This window comes from Artemia franciscana, chromosome 7 (assembly GCF_032884065.1).
Source record: "Artemia franciscana chromosome 7, ASM3288406v1, whole genome shotgun sequence".
Lineage (NCBI taxonomy): Eukaryota > Metazoa > Arthropoda > Branchiopoda > Anostraca > Artemiidae > Artemia > Artemia franciscana.
This window is the reverse complement of record NC_088869.1, coordinates 11,287,857-11,308,735: the sequence shown is the minus strand read 5'-3', so window position 1 is coordinate 11,308,735 and position 20,879 is coordinate 11,287,857. Positions and strand designations below refer to the sequence as shown.

The following is a 20,879-nucleotide window of genomic DNA, read 5'->3' as shown; positions in this document are numbered from 1 at the left end:
TATATATATATATATATATATATATATATATATATGTATATATATATATATATATATATATATATATATATATATATATATATATATATATATATATATATATATATGTATATATATATATATATATATATATATATATATATATATATATATATATATATATATATATATATATGTATATAGATAGATAGAGAGATAGATAAGTGTATTTCAAAAACCCGTGGGCCATATACACACAAAAATATAAATAAATAACAAACAAGCAAGAAAATTAACAACAGTACGAACACGCACAAGAAAACAGAATTCAACGCAAAAAGTACCTAATCTAACTACAAAAGAAATTAATCATATAAAATTTTTTCTTCTTATTAACGATTTATCTATACATACTCCCACTCGAAATATTGTGGTTGGGTTACTATTTTGTAGAATACTTTAGAAGCATCAAATAAATCCCATGCAAATAAATTTCCTGTAAATCCAAGAGCAACGGGCATTTCCGGAGAAAATGATCCAAGTCTTCATCATCATCTTTACAAAGGGGACAAACATACCGCCTATCAGGACCAACTATCATTTTATTTTTGTCGAACGCTTTTTGCCTGTTCTGGATTGGAAGACAATTTGCCCTAAGCTGAATCCTATATATATATATATATATATATATATATATATATATATATATATATAAATATATATATATATATATATATATATATATATATATATATATATATATATATATATATATATATATATATATATCTATACATATAAAAATAAGTTGTCTGTCTGTGTGTCTGTCTGTGGATCAGGTGACGTCATGTTTCTGTGTCGGCTGACGTCATGAAGTTAGTTGTCGTCATTTTTGCTATGACGGTGACGTCATTAAAGATATTTAAGACATATATGTTCACGTAGAAATCTATTAATGTTTAAGTTTAAAATGACTGATGAACTTACAATGGCAAAAGCCGATGAAGATGCTCAAAGAGTCTATGCCAAAAAACTTGCTGCTGATAGAGAAAGTCAGAAAAGAAAGCGTGCCGAGGAATCAAAAGAACAGCAAGGAAACAGGCTTGAGGCTAAAGAACGCAAAACCGCGCAGTTAGATGAAGATCCACCTGGACAGCGAGAGTCAAAACATATCAAAACTGAAAATGATAGCAATGATGATTTGGGTTTGGGATTTTGACTCGGATAAGGTCATCAATGCCTACCAGATTTTAGTTAAAAAAACAAAGGTTCGGGATATGTATTTCATAGTGAAGCTGAAAAATAAAGAAGAAAAAGAAAACTGAAAAAAGAAAAATGTAAAAAACTAAAAAATACTAAAAAGAAAAAACACTCAAAGAGAAATTACAGACCGGGACACAAATGACGACCGGGACAGAGGGAATATAAATAACGATCGGGACACTCAAAGAGAAATTACAGACTGGGATACCGAGACACAAATGACGACCGGGACACAGGGAATATAAATGACGACCAGGACACAGGTATTTAAGAATACCGTTCAAAGACAAATTTTTAATTGTAAGAAGACCGTTGAAAGAGAAATTTCTAATTGTAAAATGACTGAAGAACCTACAATGGCAACGGTACCACCATCGAAGTAGATAACCAGTGGGTTGTTCCATATTCCCCATTAGTGCGAAACGTCAACCCCAAGTCAGATTCGTGCATTGTTTGGCATCATTTTAACAACTTGCTCTCCATCAGCTCTTACAGAGTTATAGGAAAAATATAAGTCAAAAATGTCCGAAGATATACTCCATCGAAAACAGTTAGAGACGTCAGATATGACTTTTGATTTTACATCAGAAATTTATAACTACACTTTAGTTATTATAGAAGATTTGTGCGTACGTATGGCAAACAAACCTCTTCAGGATTTGGGAATGCCTTCACCTAACCGTATCGCTGCTGTTTCGACATGTGTAGAATTGGATCGTGAAAAAAGTTACAGTACGAATGATCTATTGTCGTATGTACAAAATAACATTTCCAAGTTAACATCGGAACAAAAAGACATTTATGATACGATAGACTAAATTTCAGGACGTATACAACTACCTGCTGATTTCTGTAATTTAGTGACGTCCAAAAATGAATTGATTGAAAAAGTATTTCCGAATATTCTAAAAAATTATAAAAATAATAAATGGCTAAGTGAAAGAGCGATTCTCGCACCCAAAAATATAGACGTCCACGAAATCAACAATATTGTTTTGACCAAGATTCGAGACCAGGCAGTCCTTTACAAGTCAGTCGACACAGTTTTGGAACCAAATGAAGCGGTTAATTATCCATCTGAATTTTTAAATTCCATAGATCTTTCAGGGTTTCCACCACACGTGCTACAACTAAAAATAGGCGTACCAATAATACTTTTAAGAAATATCAACCCACCAAAGCTTTGCAATGGCACTCGACTTGCCGTAAAAAAAAAACAATGGAAAACCTAATAGAGGCCACAATCTTGACAGGGCCTTTTGAGAGTGAGGCTGTTCTTATTCCTCGCATTCCCATGATTCCAACGGATCTGCCTTTTCAATTTAAAAGATTGCAATTCCCAATTCGATTAGCATTTGCAATCACCATTAACAAAGCTCAAGGTCAATCATTAGAAAAATGTGGTATAGACCTTAATACTGATTGTTTTTCCCATGGACAATTGTACGTTGCATGTTCGAGGGTCGGTAAACCTGACAATCTATTTATATGCAGCGACAATTGGACAGCGAAAAATGTTGTATATTCGCAAGTTTTACGCAGTTAATTTGTATTGTATCTACCTATCTATCTATCTATATAAAAACGAGTTGTGTGTATGGATGTTTGTTTGTTTGTAAAAAGAGCGTTTGCATATGACGTCATTATTAGTACATACGGCTTTGTGTATGCACAGACAATGGGAAAGCCAAGAATGTTGTATATTCGCAATTTTTACGTAGTTTAACTCCTGCAGACGAAATGAATGCTTGCCTGAAAAATTCTAATTTATGGGCACACGTAAAAATATTAAAATTAACTACAAATATGCGTGTCCGATTGCAAAACGATGACTCTGGTCAAACATTTTCAGATCAATTGCTGGCAATTGGAAACGGAAAGCTCCCAGTAGTGGGAAAGCCAAAAATGTTGTATATTCGCAATTTTTACGTAGTTTGAAACACATATATAAATCTATCTATATTCACAGGTGGGACACAGGGACACAACTACAATGGCGCGTAACTAATATGGCGCGTAACGACTTACGCACGCGGGGGGGCTTGGGGGGCGCGAAGCGCCCCACCAACTAGGTGTTGGGGTGGCGCGAAGTGCCACCCCAACAGCTAGTATATATATATATATCTATATATATATATTTGAAATCCGCATAAAAATCTAATTATTTTTATGTGTCTATTGGTATCAAACTTCGGTTTTCAAACATTTTCGTTACTATTGAGCAGGGTCACTCTTTATTTTCAGTTTATTACCACGCACTGTTCGAAACTGTTTTTGAATTTGTAGAAGACTTATCATTCTAATTGAATGGTCTTTGTGTGTCAGGATTCATTCTTAAATGATTGGTAATAAGAGTCAGACATTAGAGTAAAGAGTGGGGTACTAAGAAAGAAGTAACCCCATCATATACGTAATTATTTCTGTTTGTTTTAATTTTTAATGTTGTTCTTTGCTCTCAGTTGGAAAAAAAATGTTTTGTTTTTCATTTAATAATAATACCAAGCCAAAGACATATAATATCTTTGGTTTATTATTACATAAGAATCATAGTTATGAAGCTGCTTAAGATAGACGTGAATCCTAAGATTTCCCGAAAAATAACACAAGCAAACTATTGTTTTATCGGTCATTCTTAACAGAATTCTAACTCTAGCATAAAGAGCAAGGGATTGTTGAGGGGACGAACTCCTTTATATACATAATATAAGGGGGTTCACCCCCTAGTCAATACTTAGCTCCTTACGCTAACGTTCATACTTTGTTCCAATTCTGTAAGAAGGCCCGCTGAATCACAAAACCCGCCTAATTAGGACAAATAGCCCTTTTATCGTTACCTTGGACCTTAGTTCCTCCTGTGCCGCCAGAGGCACCCAGGGCATCCAAAAAGAGCCGCCAGTCGTCCCTCATATGTACTGCTGCCCAGACGTCTTCCCACTGGGGTTGGACTATCGCATTGATGTGTTTTAGGTCCCGCTGGTACGTACGACGAAGTGTATTCTTCGGCTTTCCTCTTCTTCGGGTTCTCTCGGGTTGCCACTCCAGTATAGTTCTGGGGAGTCTATCTCCCGCCATACGGATAACATGCCCCAGGTAGCGCCATCTTCGTTGGCGTATGACATCTGTTACCAGGGGCTGGCGCGAGATAGACCGAACAGTCTGGTTGGTTATGTGGTCTCTCCAGTTAATGTTCAGTATTCTGCGAAGACAGTTGTTCTTGAAGGCAAGAATCCTCTTTTCTTGGTGTTGGTTTAGTTTCCAACATTCACAGCTATAAAGGAGGGCGGAGATGACGTTACTGTTGAACAGCCTCATTTTCAGTTTCAGGGAGTACTTTTTCGATCGCCACACTGGCTTTAGTCGATTAAAAGCTCCACTGGCTTGTCCAATCCTAGACTGCACCTCCTTTTCGCTGGATCCAGTTCGTTCGACTGTACTTCCAAGGTATCTAAAGTCCACTACCTGCTCTACTGTATTGTCCCCGCACTTTAAGCCCAGTGGTGAGTCGCTCGTTGCCATGCTTTTTGTTTTGTCCGAGTTGATCTTTAGTCCCAAAAGACTCGCTTTCTCTCGGATTACTTCGAGAAGATCCTGGAGCATTTCCTTGTTTGCTTCCATCAGGGTGATGTTGTCGGCGAAATCAAGATCTGCTAGTCGTTTGTTGTCGCAGATTTGGATACCAAACCCCGTGCAGTCTCGGAGCACATAATCGATTACAAGGACAAAAAGCAAGGGGGAGAGGACACACCCCTGTTTGACACCGGACATGATATGGAAATACCTTGTATTTCCTTCGTGGGTCCGAACGCAGCACTCGGTGTTTTCATATAGGGCAATGATCAAGGATACAAGTTTTTCTGGAATGCCGTAATATCGGAGGATATTCCACAGCGAATCTCGGTGTATTGAATCGAAGGCTTTTTCGAAATCCATAAAGACAAGGTACATCTTTTGTCTCCATTCATTGCATTCCTCGATCATCATGCGTAGGACATATATAAGGTCAGAGCAGGAGCGGGATGGGCGGAAGCCATGTTGCTTCTCTCGCAAGTGCTTATCTAAGGCTGTCTGGATGCGACGAAGGATTATCTGTGAGAATAGTTTCCCCGGGATAGAAAGGAGACTGATGCCCCTCCAGTTATCGCATTTTCCTGCATCTCCTTTCTTAAAAAGCTTGATGAGTGTGCTTTTTCTCCATTCTTCGGGGACTTTCTCTGGTTTCCATATACATGCAAAGAATGTGATCCACACAGTTATGCAAGCGCCTAAAGAGGCTTTAATCATTTCTGCTGATATCCTGTCGCTTCCTGGTGCTCTGCCGTTCTTCAGTTTGCGAGCGGCTTGTACCAGTTCTTCGGTTGACGGTTCTTCCGTATTGATTTGAAGTTCCAGGAAAGGGGTTGTGGGGATATCTGCTGTGTTCGGAGGACTAGGTCGGTTGAGAGCTTTCTCGAAGTGTTGGGCCCAAACTTCAGAGATTTCATCGGGGGCTGTGACTGTCTTCCCGTTTCCGTCTTTTACTGGTCCATTTAGGTTGCGACGTTTCCCGATAATTTCATTGGTGATTTTATAGACGGCTCTGGAATCGCCACGCTTGGCCGCTTCTTCTGCCATAGCTGCCTTTTGTTCTAGAAAGTTCCGTTTATCTTCCCTTGCGGTCTTTTTCACCAGCTTGTCTTGGTATCGATACAGCTGGTTACTCAAGACTGTGTCGCTGTTATCTCCATCATTTAGAAGACGTTGTTTTAGTTTCCGACGCTCTTCGATAAGGGTCCATGTCTTATCGGATAACCACTCGTCTTTGGGTCTTTTTTTGTGGCCAATTGTTTCTATTGCTGTCTGGTTGTAGGCTTCTTTTAGGGTGGCCCAGGTTGTCTCCACAGTGGCTTCTCTATCCAAATCTAGGGCCAAGCTCTCAAACCTGTTTGTAAGCTGTATGTTGAACCTATGACGAACTGCTGCGTTTGAGAGCTTTTCAGAGTCGTAGGCAGGCTTCTCTTTGGTTTGGGATTTTTTTGTGGCTTTCAGTTTGAGGGACAGCTTTGCAATCATCAAGGCATGGTCTGAGACGACGTCGGCTCCTCTGTAGGCTCTTACATCTTGAAGGCTTGACTTCCACTTTTTGTTGATCAAGATATGGTCAATCTGGTTGTGGGTTCGACCATCAGGCGAGTTCCATGAGTATTTGTGGATAGTTTTATGCTGAAATTGGGTTCCTCCAATGATAAGGTCATTTGTCAGTGCGAAGTCAACTAACAGTATCCCATTCTCATTTATTTCGCCGAGGCCTTGGCTCCCAAGAACCTCAGGACAATAGGACTTGTCGCTCCCCACCTTGGCGTTGAAGTCACCAACAAAGCAGACGAGATCGTGGCTGGGGATATCCTTGGCGACAGCTTGTAGGGTGTTGTAGAAGTTATCTTTTGTGGTATCGTCTGCCTCATTAGTTGGTGCGTAACATGCAACTACTGTTAACTTAGCTTGGCGACCTGTGAACCGTGCCACGATGATCCTCTCATTTATAGGCGTCCATTTCGCTAGGGCTCTTTACGCAGATTTCGACAGCATTATGGCGACGCCTGCTTCTTTCTTTTTTTCTGTGCCACTGTGCAGGACTGTGGATCCCTTCTTGAGGGTTTGACTACCTGCACCAGTCCAACGGACTTCCGACAGAGCTAGGATGTCAAGGCCATAATTGTCCATCTCATTCACAACCTGTTCTGTTTTAGAAAGTTGAACCATGGTCCTTACGTTCCAAAAACCAAGTTTAATTTCGCCCTTTTATGTGTACTAAAAATATTCTAGCACAAAGAGTGGGGTATGGAAATGGGGGCGAATCCCCTCATATACGTAATAATTTACTTTATTTTATATATATCTATATAATATATATATATATATATATATATATATATATATATATATATATATATATATATATATATATATATATATATATATATATATATATATATATATATATATATATATATATATATATATATATATATATATATATATATATATATATATATATATATATATATATATATATATATATATATATATATATATATATATATATATATATATATATATATATATATATATATATATATATATATATATATATATATATATATATATATATATATTTATATATATATACTGCCAGTATGAATAAATCCGAATGTAACTCTTCCAGTTTCCAGTTTATCTTCAAGTTTCCAGTTAATCCATTCTAATTTTCACTCTTTTTTCCTGTGTTTACATTAGTATAGTCATTGCCAGTTCTGCCCCATCTATTTCATCCATTCTATTTATATTATATTCAATTCATTTTACATCATTTTAACATCAAATATTGCACGTTTTGAATATTTTGTGTCACACATTCAACATGAAAACAGGTCTATGGAAATTAAAATTAGTGTCATTTTTATGCTTTATTTACTATGTTTACACAGGATATAGGCCCCACTTAGATCACCCTATTAATTTGCCCAGTTTTCAATTGAATTCACATTATTTGAAATGAAAATTTCCAATATTCTTACAATTTTGCATCCAGAGCTTCAAGATCAAAACAGTTCTTTTGAAATAAGAATCTGAGGAATTTTTTGAAATGAGAGCTAAATTATATTTCATTTTTCCTATACTACTGATAAAATGTAATAATTTAATATGATTCAATAAGTCGAAGATAGTTCGATAACAATATCTAAATGATTGTTATTATCTCCCCTATTTTCTTTCTGTAACCTTTCAAATTAAACCTTTATCTAATATTTTATGTTTATTTTCAAGACCAGCTGCTTTAGAACAAAAACGCTTAGGTGCAAATAGATAAGCCATTTCACCTTTAAAATCAATAACAATAATAATTTTCTTTCCATGTGTAGTTTTAACTTTAAATTATTTAGCTGTCCATTTTTAGTTGTAAAATTTGATTTGGGCACTGAAACCACAGTCAATAGCAAAAGTTCCTCCTAAGATTTTCATTTTGTTCACAATCGAGAAAAGAACTAGAGGCATATCTATATTCCGCTTCAGAGAGTTGAAACGATGTATCTTTGACTTTACTACGTTAATGGTAAGGTCATGACTTGAGCATTCGTTCTTTGGCATATAATAATAAATAATAATAATTTATTTATAACCCACAAAATACGTTAGACTGTGGAGTAAACACAAAAAAAGAAGAAAAAACAAGACAAAAACATAACAATAAAATAACAAAACAGCATAACAACACACAACATAAGTGAATTACCTCAATTCAAAAAATGGCCAGAGAGGGTCAAAAACGCCAATCATTTGCCGAGTTTTAAGAGATATATCTTTAGATAAATGTTTCAGTCGCAAGGGCGCATCAACGATGTCAAATTTAGAAACGACTGTATGATTCCGATACCACCGAGCCAGACGCAGCAGATACTTGCAATACTTAAAATATCCTGAGCGTATTTTCTTTGTATCCTTCTTGCGAAGGAATAAAGCAAAACCAGAAAGATAAAAAACAGCAGGGGCACGATCTTTTAACACGATCTTTTAAAGGTCGTTGTGATAACTAGGCAGGGACTTAAATACCTAGTAAAATTATTCCAGATAATTTCCTGCCTTGTGGGGACCCAAAAGAAGTATCTGACCATGATGAATCTGAATCGCTTTGGTCGTGCAAAAACTTTTTGTTTTCGGCCAGTTAAGAATTTAATCACAAGGCCAAGGGTGCTTAACTTGGCATGTAAATAGTGATATTTAGTTAAACAGTGATAAAGGATAGCCTGGGTAAATTCTCTCTTTGCTCTCCACAGAAATGCATTGTGGTCTAACATGCCAACAGGATTAAGACAAAAGGAAGGGAAAAAAATTTATCAGAGTTTGTGAGTATAAGGCCACAAATAATCCGCAAACAGTGGGTAGGTATGTTTACTATTTGTTTTAAAGGCAAACAAGATGATAACCAACTCTTCTTGGTCTGGTTAAAGTCTCCTCCTATAATAAAAGCTTTGCTACTGTATATACTTCTCAAGTGATAAATAGTCATTTGGAGGTAGAAAACCAAGTCACTGTGGTTTCTGGCAGTTTGCACTGTCTATCTTCCATGTTAATTCCTTATCCGTTTTATTATAACTTTTATAGGTATTACATGCTTCCCATATCAATTCAAATGAGGTGTTCTGTCCTAATGCAGCTCTTAACTGTTCCCCTTCTTCGTTAATCCAGCTTCTAATTGAGTCGCTATGGGCAAAATAGGATGTAATACAGGTAACATCCATGATAAATGTATTACATCTACTTTAAGATTTTGAGCTCGAGATTTTAGAATTATATTGGAAAAAATCCTTCCTTTTTAATATAATTTGATGTGTAACCCCTCTATAAACACGATTCGCAAAATCCAAATAATAGTGACAATGGTAAATAAGTACTAACCACCTGACTTTCATTTGTTTATTCAATCTCTTAAATAAACATTTATTAAAAGCATTATTTCGTTTTGTTGTAGTGGTTTCACCACGAGCTGAGACAAGTGTAAGATTGCATTCAATTTCGTTTTATTTTTTAAAGATATCGAGGCATTGAGTTTTATTTTTACAATAAAACATATTAGTAGGTGTGCTTCAACTAAAGTTGTCTGAAAATTCTAATAAATTTTTAGCATTAGTCGTTATACCTAGTTAATCTCTAATTTCAATACATTTTCTCATTGATAATATATTCAGCTTTTCTAAACAAATTAAATCTATTTTTGCTAAATTAGCTTCATCATTATCTCGGTTATTTGTAAAATAGCTACCTCTCTATTTTAAACAAACCTAACTTAGAAACAATAGGGAATTTTTTTTATAAACATGAAGTCCAATTCAGTGAATATTTCGGCTCTATGTACAAGGGCCGTCTTTAGCACAACACAATACATACATATATATATATATATATATATATATATATATATATATATATATATATATATATATATATATATATATATATATATATATATATATATATATATATATATATATATATATATATATACATGTATGTATATATATATATATATATATATATATATATATATATATATATATATATATATATATATATATATATATATATATTACAGGGTTAGAAAGTGAAATAATAGAAAAGAATAAAACCATTTAAGATTCACGAAATCAATTAAATACTATGAGAGCCTAATATTATTGATATTAAATTTGTTTTTTAGTCAAAGCAGATTCCAACAACTGAAAATTATAACAAGTGAAGAAAAAAGTAAAAGGTTATTTCGATAAGCAAGTTGAGATTAATAAGAAAGTAAATGAGGATACTCCAACACTCATTAAATAATTAAACGATAAAAACAGTGATAAAAAAGAGAGAAATATTGACATTTCGAATTTATCTATATATAAAAAAAGTTACAGATATTTTAGAGTATATATTTAAAGAAGAAGAACACGATAATTATCCAAGTATTCAATGGGTTAAAGAAAATTTCCCTGTAGTTATTATTTTAATGAATACTAATGGAGCTGATTTTGGACCACCTTTTGACTCTGTTGTTACAGTGGATGATAGAGATAGTTACAACTTCAATTTACAACACGTGTAGTCTTTCATCCTTAGAAGGATAATGAAAAACTCAAGACTATCCATTATCGTAGCTATTCTAGGATTTTTTATAAGGATAGTAACATTGATCAAAGCCATCTAAATAGTAAATACGTAGATATACATATATTAGTCATAAAAAATACAACCAGCTCAGGTTTACAATTTGAAACAGTCGATTAAACTGATCATCGAGTGACAAGACTACCAAATTATGTGGGAGGTACTTATAAAAAAATACCTGGATTTGTAAAAAACAAAAATGCTTGCAAAATATAAGAAATAATGATAAAAAATGCTTTATTTGGTCAGTACACGCTTACCTTCATCCAGCAAATGTTAAACATGTTGAAAGACTATCAAAATAGAAACCCTATGAAATTGAAATCAATTTTAAAGGGATTACAAGTTTTTCCTATGGATTTTCAAGACATTTATAAAATTAAAAACTAGTGTAATATTAAATTTTTTTGATTTGAAATAAGTAAAATTAAAGATGTTAGGGCTCATATTCCTGTGACTAGGATCAATGCAAGAACTGGCACACATATTATCAATTTACTCTTTTTTTGTAATCATTATTTCTTAATTAGTGATTTATGTAAATTACTTGCATTTGAAAGAACTAAAATGAGCATAAAATTCGTCTTTGTACAATTTACGGAAGAACCTTTAATGAAGAAGAAAAGTTTGAAAAACATAATAAAAAGGAAAATTGTGAAGAAATTGACATCATTATGCCAAAATCAGGATCTAAAATTGAATTTAAAAATATAGCTAAACCAATGAAAGTACCTTACTGTATTATAGCTGACTTTGAATCAATGAAGTATTTTTCATTAATTCAACAAAAAGCCATTTACTTATGTATTCCAAGTGTATTGGTCTTACAACACATACAACACAAAATAAATATTACGAATAATTTGGTAAAGATACTAGCGGGTATTTTGTAACTACGATAACAAAAGTGTGAATAAAAAATAGCCAATAAGTATGAAAGTTGACATAGACATCATGGTTATACACAAGAATAAGTAAGAGAAAAATGGAATAATACAACTAATGAAAAACAGTCATATTTGTGAAAAAGAAATAGTTGATAATTATTTTAATTTAGATCACTACCATATGACTGATAATATATTTGCAATTACTCATGCAGAAAGTAACAAAAACTTTAGAATTCCTAAATATATTCCTATTGCAATGCAAAATCTGGACACATTATGAAATTGCACAAAATGATACCTTGAAACTTCTGTTTTAATTTTATGAGCTATCAAATTCTAGAAATTGATGTTTAAACAAAAATTTTAAATAGATCCACTGCACTGCTTCTAAGCTCCAGGACTAACATGGGAAGTTTTTCTCAAACACTTAAGCTTTTATTCCCCTATTTTCAGACGAAGATATGTATAGATTTTTCGAAGGAGGAATAAGAGGTGGTGTATCTCAATGCACGACAAGATGTGCTAAACTAAATAATAAATATATGAAAACCTTTGATAAAAAAACTTCAAGTTATCTCATGTATTTAGATTTTAATAATTTATACGATTGGGCAATGTCTCAAAATTTACATGAAAAGGATTTTAAATTTGTTAGTACACCCCCAAACAGTTAAAATATTACGTTCAATCAAAAATGAATATAGATGCTGTAGAGGTAGCTAATGAAGTTGATATAGAATATCCAAGTGAGTTACACAATTAACATAAAGACTTACCACTAGCTCCTGAACAATTTCAATGTAAAATAAGTACAACTTTACATAACAAGAAAAATGATGTTATGCATTATAAGAATGTACAATTTCATTCAAAGCATGGCCTAATATTAAAAAAGCTACATAGAATACTAAAATTTACTGAGCCAACCAATTTAAAAGAATATATAAATCATTATACTAAATTACGAGAAAAAGGAACAAATGATTTCGAGAATGATTAATTTTTAGGAGAACTATAGAAGACCTAGTACTGAAACGATCACTAGTGATGAACAAAGACTAAAATGATTAAAAACATGACTTAGGATCAGAAATAATCCTTAGCGAGATTTTCTCATTAGCAAGAATGATCAAGTCAAAAATAAATCTAGATAAGCCTATTTATATCAGATTCGCTGTATTAGAAGTATCTAAGTTACTCTTTAATGAATTTCATTATGAATATGAAACCAAAATGTAATGAGAACATTGATTTATGCTCAATGAGTACAGATTCTTGTGTTTATGATATTTGAACTGAGGATTTCTATAAAGATATTAAAGCTGGCCTCCACGAAAAATTCAATACTTCGGGTTATAAATGGAAAACTTTATAACTTCACTGCAGTCAATGAAAAAAGTGATGGGCATGATGAAAGATGAATTGTCTGGAACAATAATGTGAGATTTTATAGGTTGAAGAAAAGGTATTACAACAAATATCGTTAAAGATAAAATAGCATTACATAAATTTAAAGATGTATTATTTGGAAAAGCGGACAGCTTATCAGAAACTGAGTATACTTTAAGAGCAAATAAACATAAAATTTCCTTAGAGTAACAAAATAAAAAGGCTCTAGACCTTAATGACACTAAAAGAAAGGTTTGGAAAATTAAGGTAGACATGTTAACTGTAATTTTAATCCCTAGAAGCTATAAGCTATTTGAAGTATTAATAAGCTAATTCAGGTATTCTATTTAAGCTAGTTAGGTATTAAATTTAAGCTTCATAATTATAGTTCAGATATTAGCTTGACATTTTATAAAATGTGTAAATTATTTTAAATAATTTCATGAAAACATTTTTAACCAACAAATTCTTACTAATCAATATTTTACTGAGGATATTGATTGATTAACTAAAAATTATCTGTTGCATGAAAACATATTGACTAGATTCAACGGTAAAGGATTATTACTAAAAGTTCTTTAGAAATAACAAAAACAGATGCATATGTAGGAAATTGAAGAATTGAAGATGTAGAAAACAAAAAATTGCGTAGATACAGTTAATCTTTCAATATTAAACAATTTCAACAGAAACACGAAATTTCACAAGAAATTATTAAAGATCAAATCCTAAGAAATCCAAAACTAAGCGAATATATTAGCAAACCCACAAAAATTTATCAATCACCTGACAATATATTGACCACAGTTGATAACAAAGGACTAAAAGTGAAAAATATCTAAAGAGTAACAAAAGAAGATATTAATGTTAATATCGAAGAATTAGAAATTTTGTGAATCCAAAAAACGGTACAGATGCAGTTAATTCTTTACCACTGTTGGTATACTCAAAGGGCTTTATGCAGTTATTTGAAGGTTTAAACAATTTTGAAAATGTTATAATAGATATATTTGAAAATGGTCCCAGTGAAACATTTCAAAAGAGAATCAAAGGAAGGCTGATGCAAAAATTAAGCCTATGCAGTTATTTGAAAAATGTTTTACGAAAATCTTTACTTTGGAATTGTATCTATAAAGATAATTCTCTAATGAGAGGAAGAGCATAAAGTATATTTATCAGAATTTTCAAAAATATTTGAAACATGTTTTGATACAAAAATGTCAAGTGCAACCAAAGCATACAAAATTGAATTAACGAGAACCTATTAAACTATTATAATGTCCTAAATTTTAAAAATAATAATTGTAATCATTTGTTTGCAGACTATATATAAGAAGAATTTAGGGAATGTATCCGTGGGATTTTATTTAAAGTTTATTTTTAAATATAATTGGAAGAAGAATTAGAAAAAAGATTATTTGTCTATCGTAGAAGTTGTAAATATTATGAAAATGTTAGTAATGCTTTCTTGGCATCAAAATTATATTTAGTGCTTCAGGTTTGTGTACTTTTGTATTATTTTCCTTTGCTTCTTTAAGTCTTGGGCTAGTTCTGATTGAAATAAGAATAGCATAAACAAAGGCAAAGTGTAAAACTGTATATCATTCTATTTAGAATTTCTTGTTCTCTATAAATCTGGTGAATTGACTAATGAAAAATTCATTAAACGAGAGAATGAATTACACAAAACCTTACAATTTTCTCCTCGTGAAAAATACGTGAAACTATTGAAATTAAATGGTTATAAATATTACTTAAGGTCTGTAAGGTTTAACACATAAATATAATCCTTCTTACTTTCCACAGTATATTCTCCATAACTTAAAGAATACAATCCATCTTCTCTTAGAATGCCAAAGCTATGTATACCATCTAACCAAATAACGTACCAGTACTCAATTTTTTCTAACGCGTTTTGGGATTTCTTCCACGAATTTTTTCACTTTTGGAAAATATCTGGGAAGAGTGCCAAATTAATATTAAAGAAATATACATTATTTCTGATTTAAAAAATTTGTTAAATAAAATTATTTACTAATAAACGGAGAAACTCTTAAGCAAAATGAAAATAGAAAGTAAATATAATCGAAATATTAGATTAGAATATTTAGACATCGGAATGGAATACCCGGATAAAACAATGAAATGTGTTACAGCTGAGTATGGAAAGAAATTTGTTATCATTATTGATTTTAAAGGTTAAATGGTTGAACGATTTTTTAAAAATTGTAAATTTGCAAATTCAAATAACTGTTTGAATTCTAAAGCAGCTGATCTTGAAAGAAATTAAAACAAAAATGGATAAAGTTCAGATTTAAAGGGTTATAGAAAAAAAAGTAAAGATGGTAACAATTATTTGATTTTGAACTATCCACTAAATATTAAATTATATTAAATTATTTAATTTTATCAGTACTATAGAAAAATGGAAAACAATTAAACTCCTATTTAAAAAATTATCAAATTCTTATTTTCAATGACTCGTTTTGCTCTTAAGGCTCAGGATGGGAAAATATAAAAATGATTGAAATTTTCATTTCAAATGGTGTAAATCCAATTAAAAGTGGGGTAAATTAATGGAGGCATCTATTTTATGCATAGAACACGTGTTCACATTGTGAAAAATTTTAAAAATGAGACCAACTATGATTTTCGAGGATCTGTTTTCATGTTGTACGTATTGATTGAAGATTTTCGAAATACGCAATATTTGATGTTAAAAATATATAATATGTACTGAAAATAGCCAGGATTGAGTGGATAAGATTGGTGGGGCAGAATGGGCAATTACTATACTACAGTTTACGTTATATATGTAATATTTACTTTTTACCGGTGAAGAAGTGAAAAAAATAAAATCTAGTAAGTGTTGAATTAAATAGTAAGTGTTAAAATAACTTTATGTAAAAGCTATCCAATATCTAAAACCCAATTACAGTTTTAAGTTTCCCTTAAATTTAGTCTCCACAGTTGTATTATTTTTAATCATTAATTAAATGCTATAACTTATAAAATATTTTCTAGAATATGTGCGTAAGCGAAGAAGAAGAAACAAAAAGTTTCTCAGTGGAGTTAAATCTAAAATCCAAAGAGGAAGTAACTTTAAATCAAAAGGAACAGGGATGAATCTAAAGACAAAATGGGTGGTCACATCCTCCAGAAGAAAGCAACGAATTATTAAAAGTAAAGATCAAGCATTAAGAGAACTTGACCTTTTACTCAAACCGTTTGTTGCAGGAAAGCAGAAAACATCACAAGGTATATTTTCTAATGATACACATTAACTACTACTTATAACATATTATCAATAAGTCACGGCTCGACAGTCAAGCCTCAAGCCGATAAAGCAAAGCAAGTTCTTCCTTTACCCAAGTCTCTTCAATATTTTCTCCTTGCCCATTTTCCGTCGTTACAGTGTCCTTTGATTTGTTTGTTGTGACACCCTACCACCTTATCCGGGGAATATTTTATATTTTTTGGCCTGGATCGATGATCAAAAACAAAACTCTTTGACAATATATTATCCTTAGTCCATAATGTGTTAATAGGCCATTTTTTACCGTTAGCACTTGTCCCCTACTATAACTGCAAAGAAAAATCACAGATGCATGTTTATTTGTTTTCTTTACCTAGGGACGATCGTATAAAAAAAAGATTTTCCATGAAAAACAAAGTGGGTACATTCCTTTCATAACTACACTCTCCAGTCTCAACATTTTTTCACTAACTCGGTACATCCAAATAATGTTTTTACTTGATTTTCATAGGCAGTTCCAATTTGAATGAACACCATCACTCCCTTCCTAATACCTGGTTATGAAGCTTCACTATACAAGATTTGGTTAATTTTGTCACTACTTTCAATGTGCCACTATTCAAGATCCCAAATAGTGCCAACTAAACAAAAAAAAATTCAATAATCCAGTAAATCTTGGTTGACTGCCACGAGCTATACTCAGGCATTAGGGAAATTGAAATACAGGGAGTAGGATGCAGTTAAACTGGAAGTAATACGGAAAATCTTATAATCCGAATTTTCAGTGCAGTTCACTCAAGAATGGGTTCTTGGAAGTCAAGGCCTTGTGTAGGAAGTCATGGGAAGTCGTGACTCATCTAATCAGTCAGGGCAAATTTATTGATTAGATGACCTCATATATAGCCTGGTTACAATATACAACAATACAATGGGCCATACATACCATACAATAATTTCATATAATGGGCCAATCCTACTCCCATATATAGCCGTAATAATGTATTTAACAATTAATTCAGTATAGCCTTGTGTTACAGCTCCTAATCTCTGTTAACCGGGCTGTTTCTCAGCCTAAAATTTATGTTTGGAAAGTTATATTTGTCACCTTAAGAAATTTTACAGTCTAAATAAGCATTTGAGAATTTTTTAAAGCAGGTCTATTCTTCACAACACACACAATTTTTTTTCATACTTTAATTTGTTTTGTACATTTCCTTTAAAATTTAGAACCCACTGCACTCTAGAGCAGGGTCATAATTTGCTATAGGACAGGGGGTAACTGAGTGATAAAAAAGAAGGGAGTAGTTGCTTTCCTTCATATTTCAAACTTCTTATTGAGCTTTTCTACTTTAAGTCAGTCATGCCACAGGGTGGCAAACTGGTTCCTAAGAAGTGGCAAACTCCATGCAAAATAACTGGCTAATTTTACTACTTTTCTGAAGTCTTACCTCCTAAGATGATTCGAATGATACTTGACAGGAATTGCGTTTAGTGATACATATTTACGAACCAGCAATTATAGAGGAGGGCTGGTGGGTCAATGAATAGGGGACTAGGGTGGCCCTGGTGCTTAAAAGCTTTATTTTTGTGCCTTAACATTCGAACTTCTTGTAATTCTTAATATAAATTTAATATAAATAATATATTTCTCAATGTATAAATTAATGTAAAATTATAACATTTGTATTTTAGATATTTCAGGTCCGTTTTATGGCACTTCGTGACTTATAACAGCAGTTTGAACCCAAATGATTACAAAAATCCATTGATTAAAATTATGAGATTGCAAAATTACTAGTTTATTAACACAATAAGCTTTTAACATGGGTTATGTTTTTAACGCTTCATTTGTAATTGCCCATTAGTCAATATAAAAGAGGGCTAGTGGATGTTTCTGTAGGTTGAGGTAGAGGTTTTCAAGCCTTAAAAAAATTATTTTTGCCAATAATTCCTAAGTCCCTTTCAGTTTTCACATCAATATAAGGGTAATTTTTGGAGGTATTCGGAAATTTGTCACCAATCTCTATTAATTTTCCGGGAATATTCTTGGAAAATGCCTTTAATATTGATACTAGAGGTGAAAGTAACCCTTTTTTTACGGTAAATTCTTTTCTGTGTAGAACTTTGCATCTGCATGTCTAACAGCCAAAGGACTGGAGGCATTCTGGGTGTCTTGGAGAAATCTATAGGAAGCTTTTCTTCACATTTAATAGCATTGATGTCTAATTACTTCCATGACTGCTCATCACCGTTGAATCTCCATCCGGACACTTTTATTAACTGCTTTCAGATGCAGGAACTTGTTAAGTAACAGGGAATGTTTACCTCCATTGAGGATAATATAGTCTCAAGCTAGTTGTTAGACTTAGTGAGAATGACCTAATATCACGGACTTGTTTCTTCAGGGCCCACGGGGAACTCCTCCCCCCACTTGTAACTGAGGACGACATACACGTGGGTGTTACGTAATGACGGCTACAGACCTGACTGTTATGTAATAAAACTATAAACGTGGTATGTTACGTAATACTCTAAGAGATATTTTATCTTCAAGATTTCATTTTCTTCAAGGCGTCTTTTTTCTTCAAGATTCTTGTTTCAATCAGGAAACATTTATAATCCAAAGATTTTTGTTCTTTGTATGAATTGAATTTAATACCAAAGATTTTACTGAATTAGACAGTGTATTAGACACTTGCACCAAGAAGCCCTTCCTAAAATTATGTTCCCGGGAATACTTTCCAGAGAAAATGGTTCGGTAACCCTATTGCTGTGTGTTTCTGATCTATTCCCCACAAGAGTGCACAAATATCCCAATGCTATTGATTTTTGATCTATTAGATACACCTATATGTTAAGTAGTGGTTATATGATCCCCTATTCGCGTTTTCCGTTAACTATGGATTGCATGTTTCTTTCCTTTGAAACAACTCAAATAGAAGGGTGAAAATTGATAACTAGAACAAGGTCTAGAGGTTATTATTGTTACACATTTGACGCACAAGCAAATGTTACTTCAGTGTGGTTTCACTTCGTTTTGAGCGAAACCACAGTTTGGAAATACTGATTGCATATTTTCTTCAATTTTTCAATAGTAGTATTTATTTGCGTCCGTTTAAAAACAAAAACATTTCGTTCAATAAATATTTCTTGTATCGTTAGAAAAGCTTTACGGATTTTGAGAGACTCTATTGCTTGATTCCGTGAGGTTTTTTTTACTCGGCGTTTGTTAAAAAACTAAGATTTTTTCTAGAATAAATGATTCTATAGAATAAACGAAGATTTTTTAAAATAAATAAATCTTGTAGGTTTTTTAAGGGATTTAAGGATTTGGTAAGACTCTGTTGCCTAATTCTGTGTGGTTTTCTTCGATAGTTGGCCCTTATTAAAAAATGAATATTTTTCTTAATCGAACAATTCTTTTAACTTTTCAAGGAACTTTATGGATTTTGAGAGACTTTGTTGTCTGATTTCGTATGGTTTTTTTCTTTACTTGGTGCTCATTAAAAAGCAAAGATTTTGTTTAAGTAAATTTTTTTTTTACTATCTAAAAGAGATTTAGTGATTTTGAGAGACTCTATTGCCCGATTGTGTGGTCAATTCCTTCGTTGATAATCATTAGAAAACGAAGACATTATTTTAAACAAATTATTCATGTATCTTTCAAAAGTGCATTATAGATTTTGAGGAGCTCTATTTTTTTATTTCATGTGGTTTTTTTCTTTACTCGGTGCCGATTAAAAAGCGAAGATTTTTTCTTAAGCAAATAATTATTGTAACTATTAAAAGAAATTTACAGAGTTAGAAATGGGTTGATTGACTTTTTTTTCCAAAAAAGAGCAATACAAATACTGAATTGTCTTTGTTTCTTTCCCATTCTTGTGTTTCAACCAGGATTGCTCGACTTCCCCTCGAAAGTAGAAATACTAAAACTGAAAAACTAGTTTCTTTTCTTTTTCATTAGTTTAAACCAGATTTTTTTTAATTTATTTCCAAATTGTCAATAAAAAAGCAGGAACACGCACAAACACACTCACACAACCACACAAACACACACACACAGACACACACACACACACACACACACACACACACACACACACACACACACACACACAACACACAACACACACACACACACACACACACACACACACACACACACAAACACACACACACACACACACACACATACACACACACACACGCAAACACACACATACATACGCACACACACACACGCACACACACAGACACAGACACACACACACACACAAACACACACATACACACACATACGCACACACACAAACACACACAAACAAACACTAACACATACAAACACAAACACACACACACACAAATACACACACACACACACACGCACGCACACATACACACACACACACACACACACACAC

The 20,879-nt window shown here is 32.7% G+C and overlaps 1 protein-coding gene across 1 annotated transcript in view; it reads left to right on the top strand.

The window, feature by feature from the left end:
- Nucleotides 1-20,879, top strand: part of LOC136028693 (uncharacterized) — a 37,615-nt gene that overhangs the window by 7,416 nt on the left and 9,320 nt on the right. Inside the window, exon 4 of the mRNA XM_065706521.1 lies at nt 16,227-16,460. Within this exon, the coding sequence (XP_065562593.1) occupies nt 16,227-16,460 (234 nt within the window). The remainder of the gene's footprint in view (nt 1-16,226; nt 16,461-20,879) is intronic.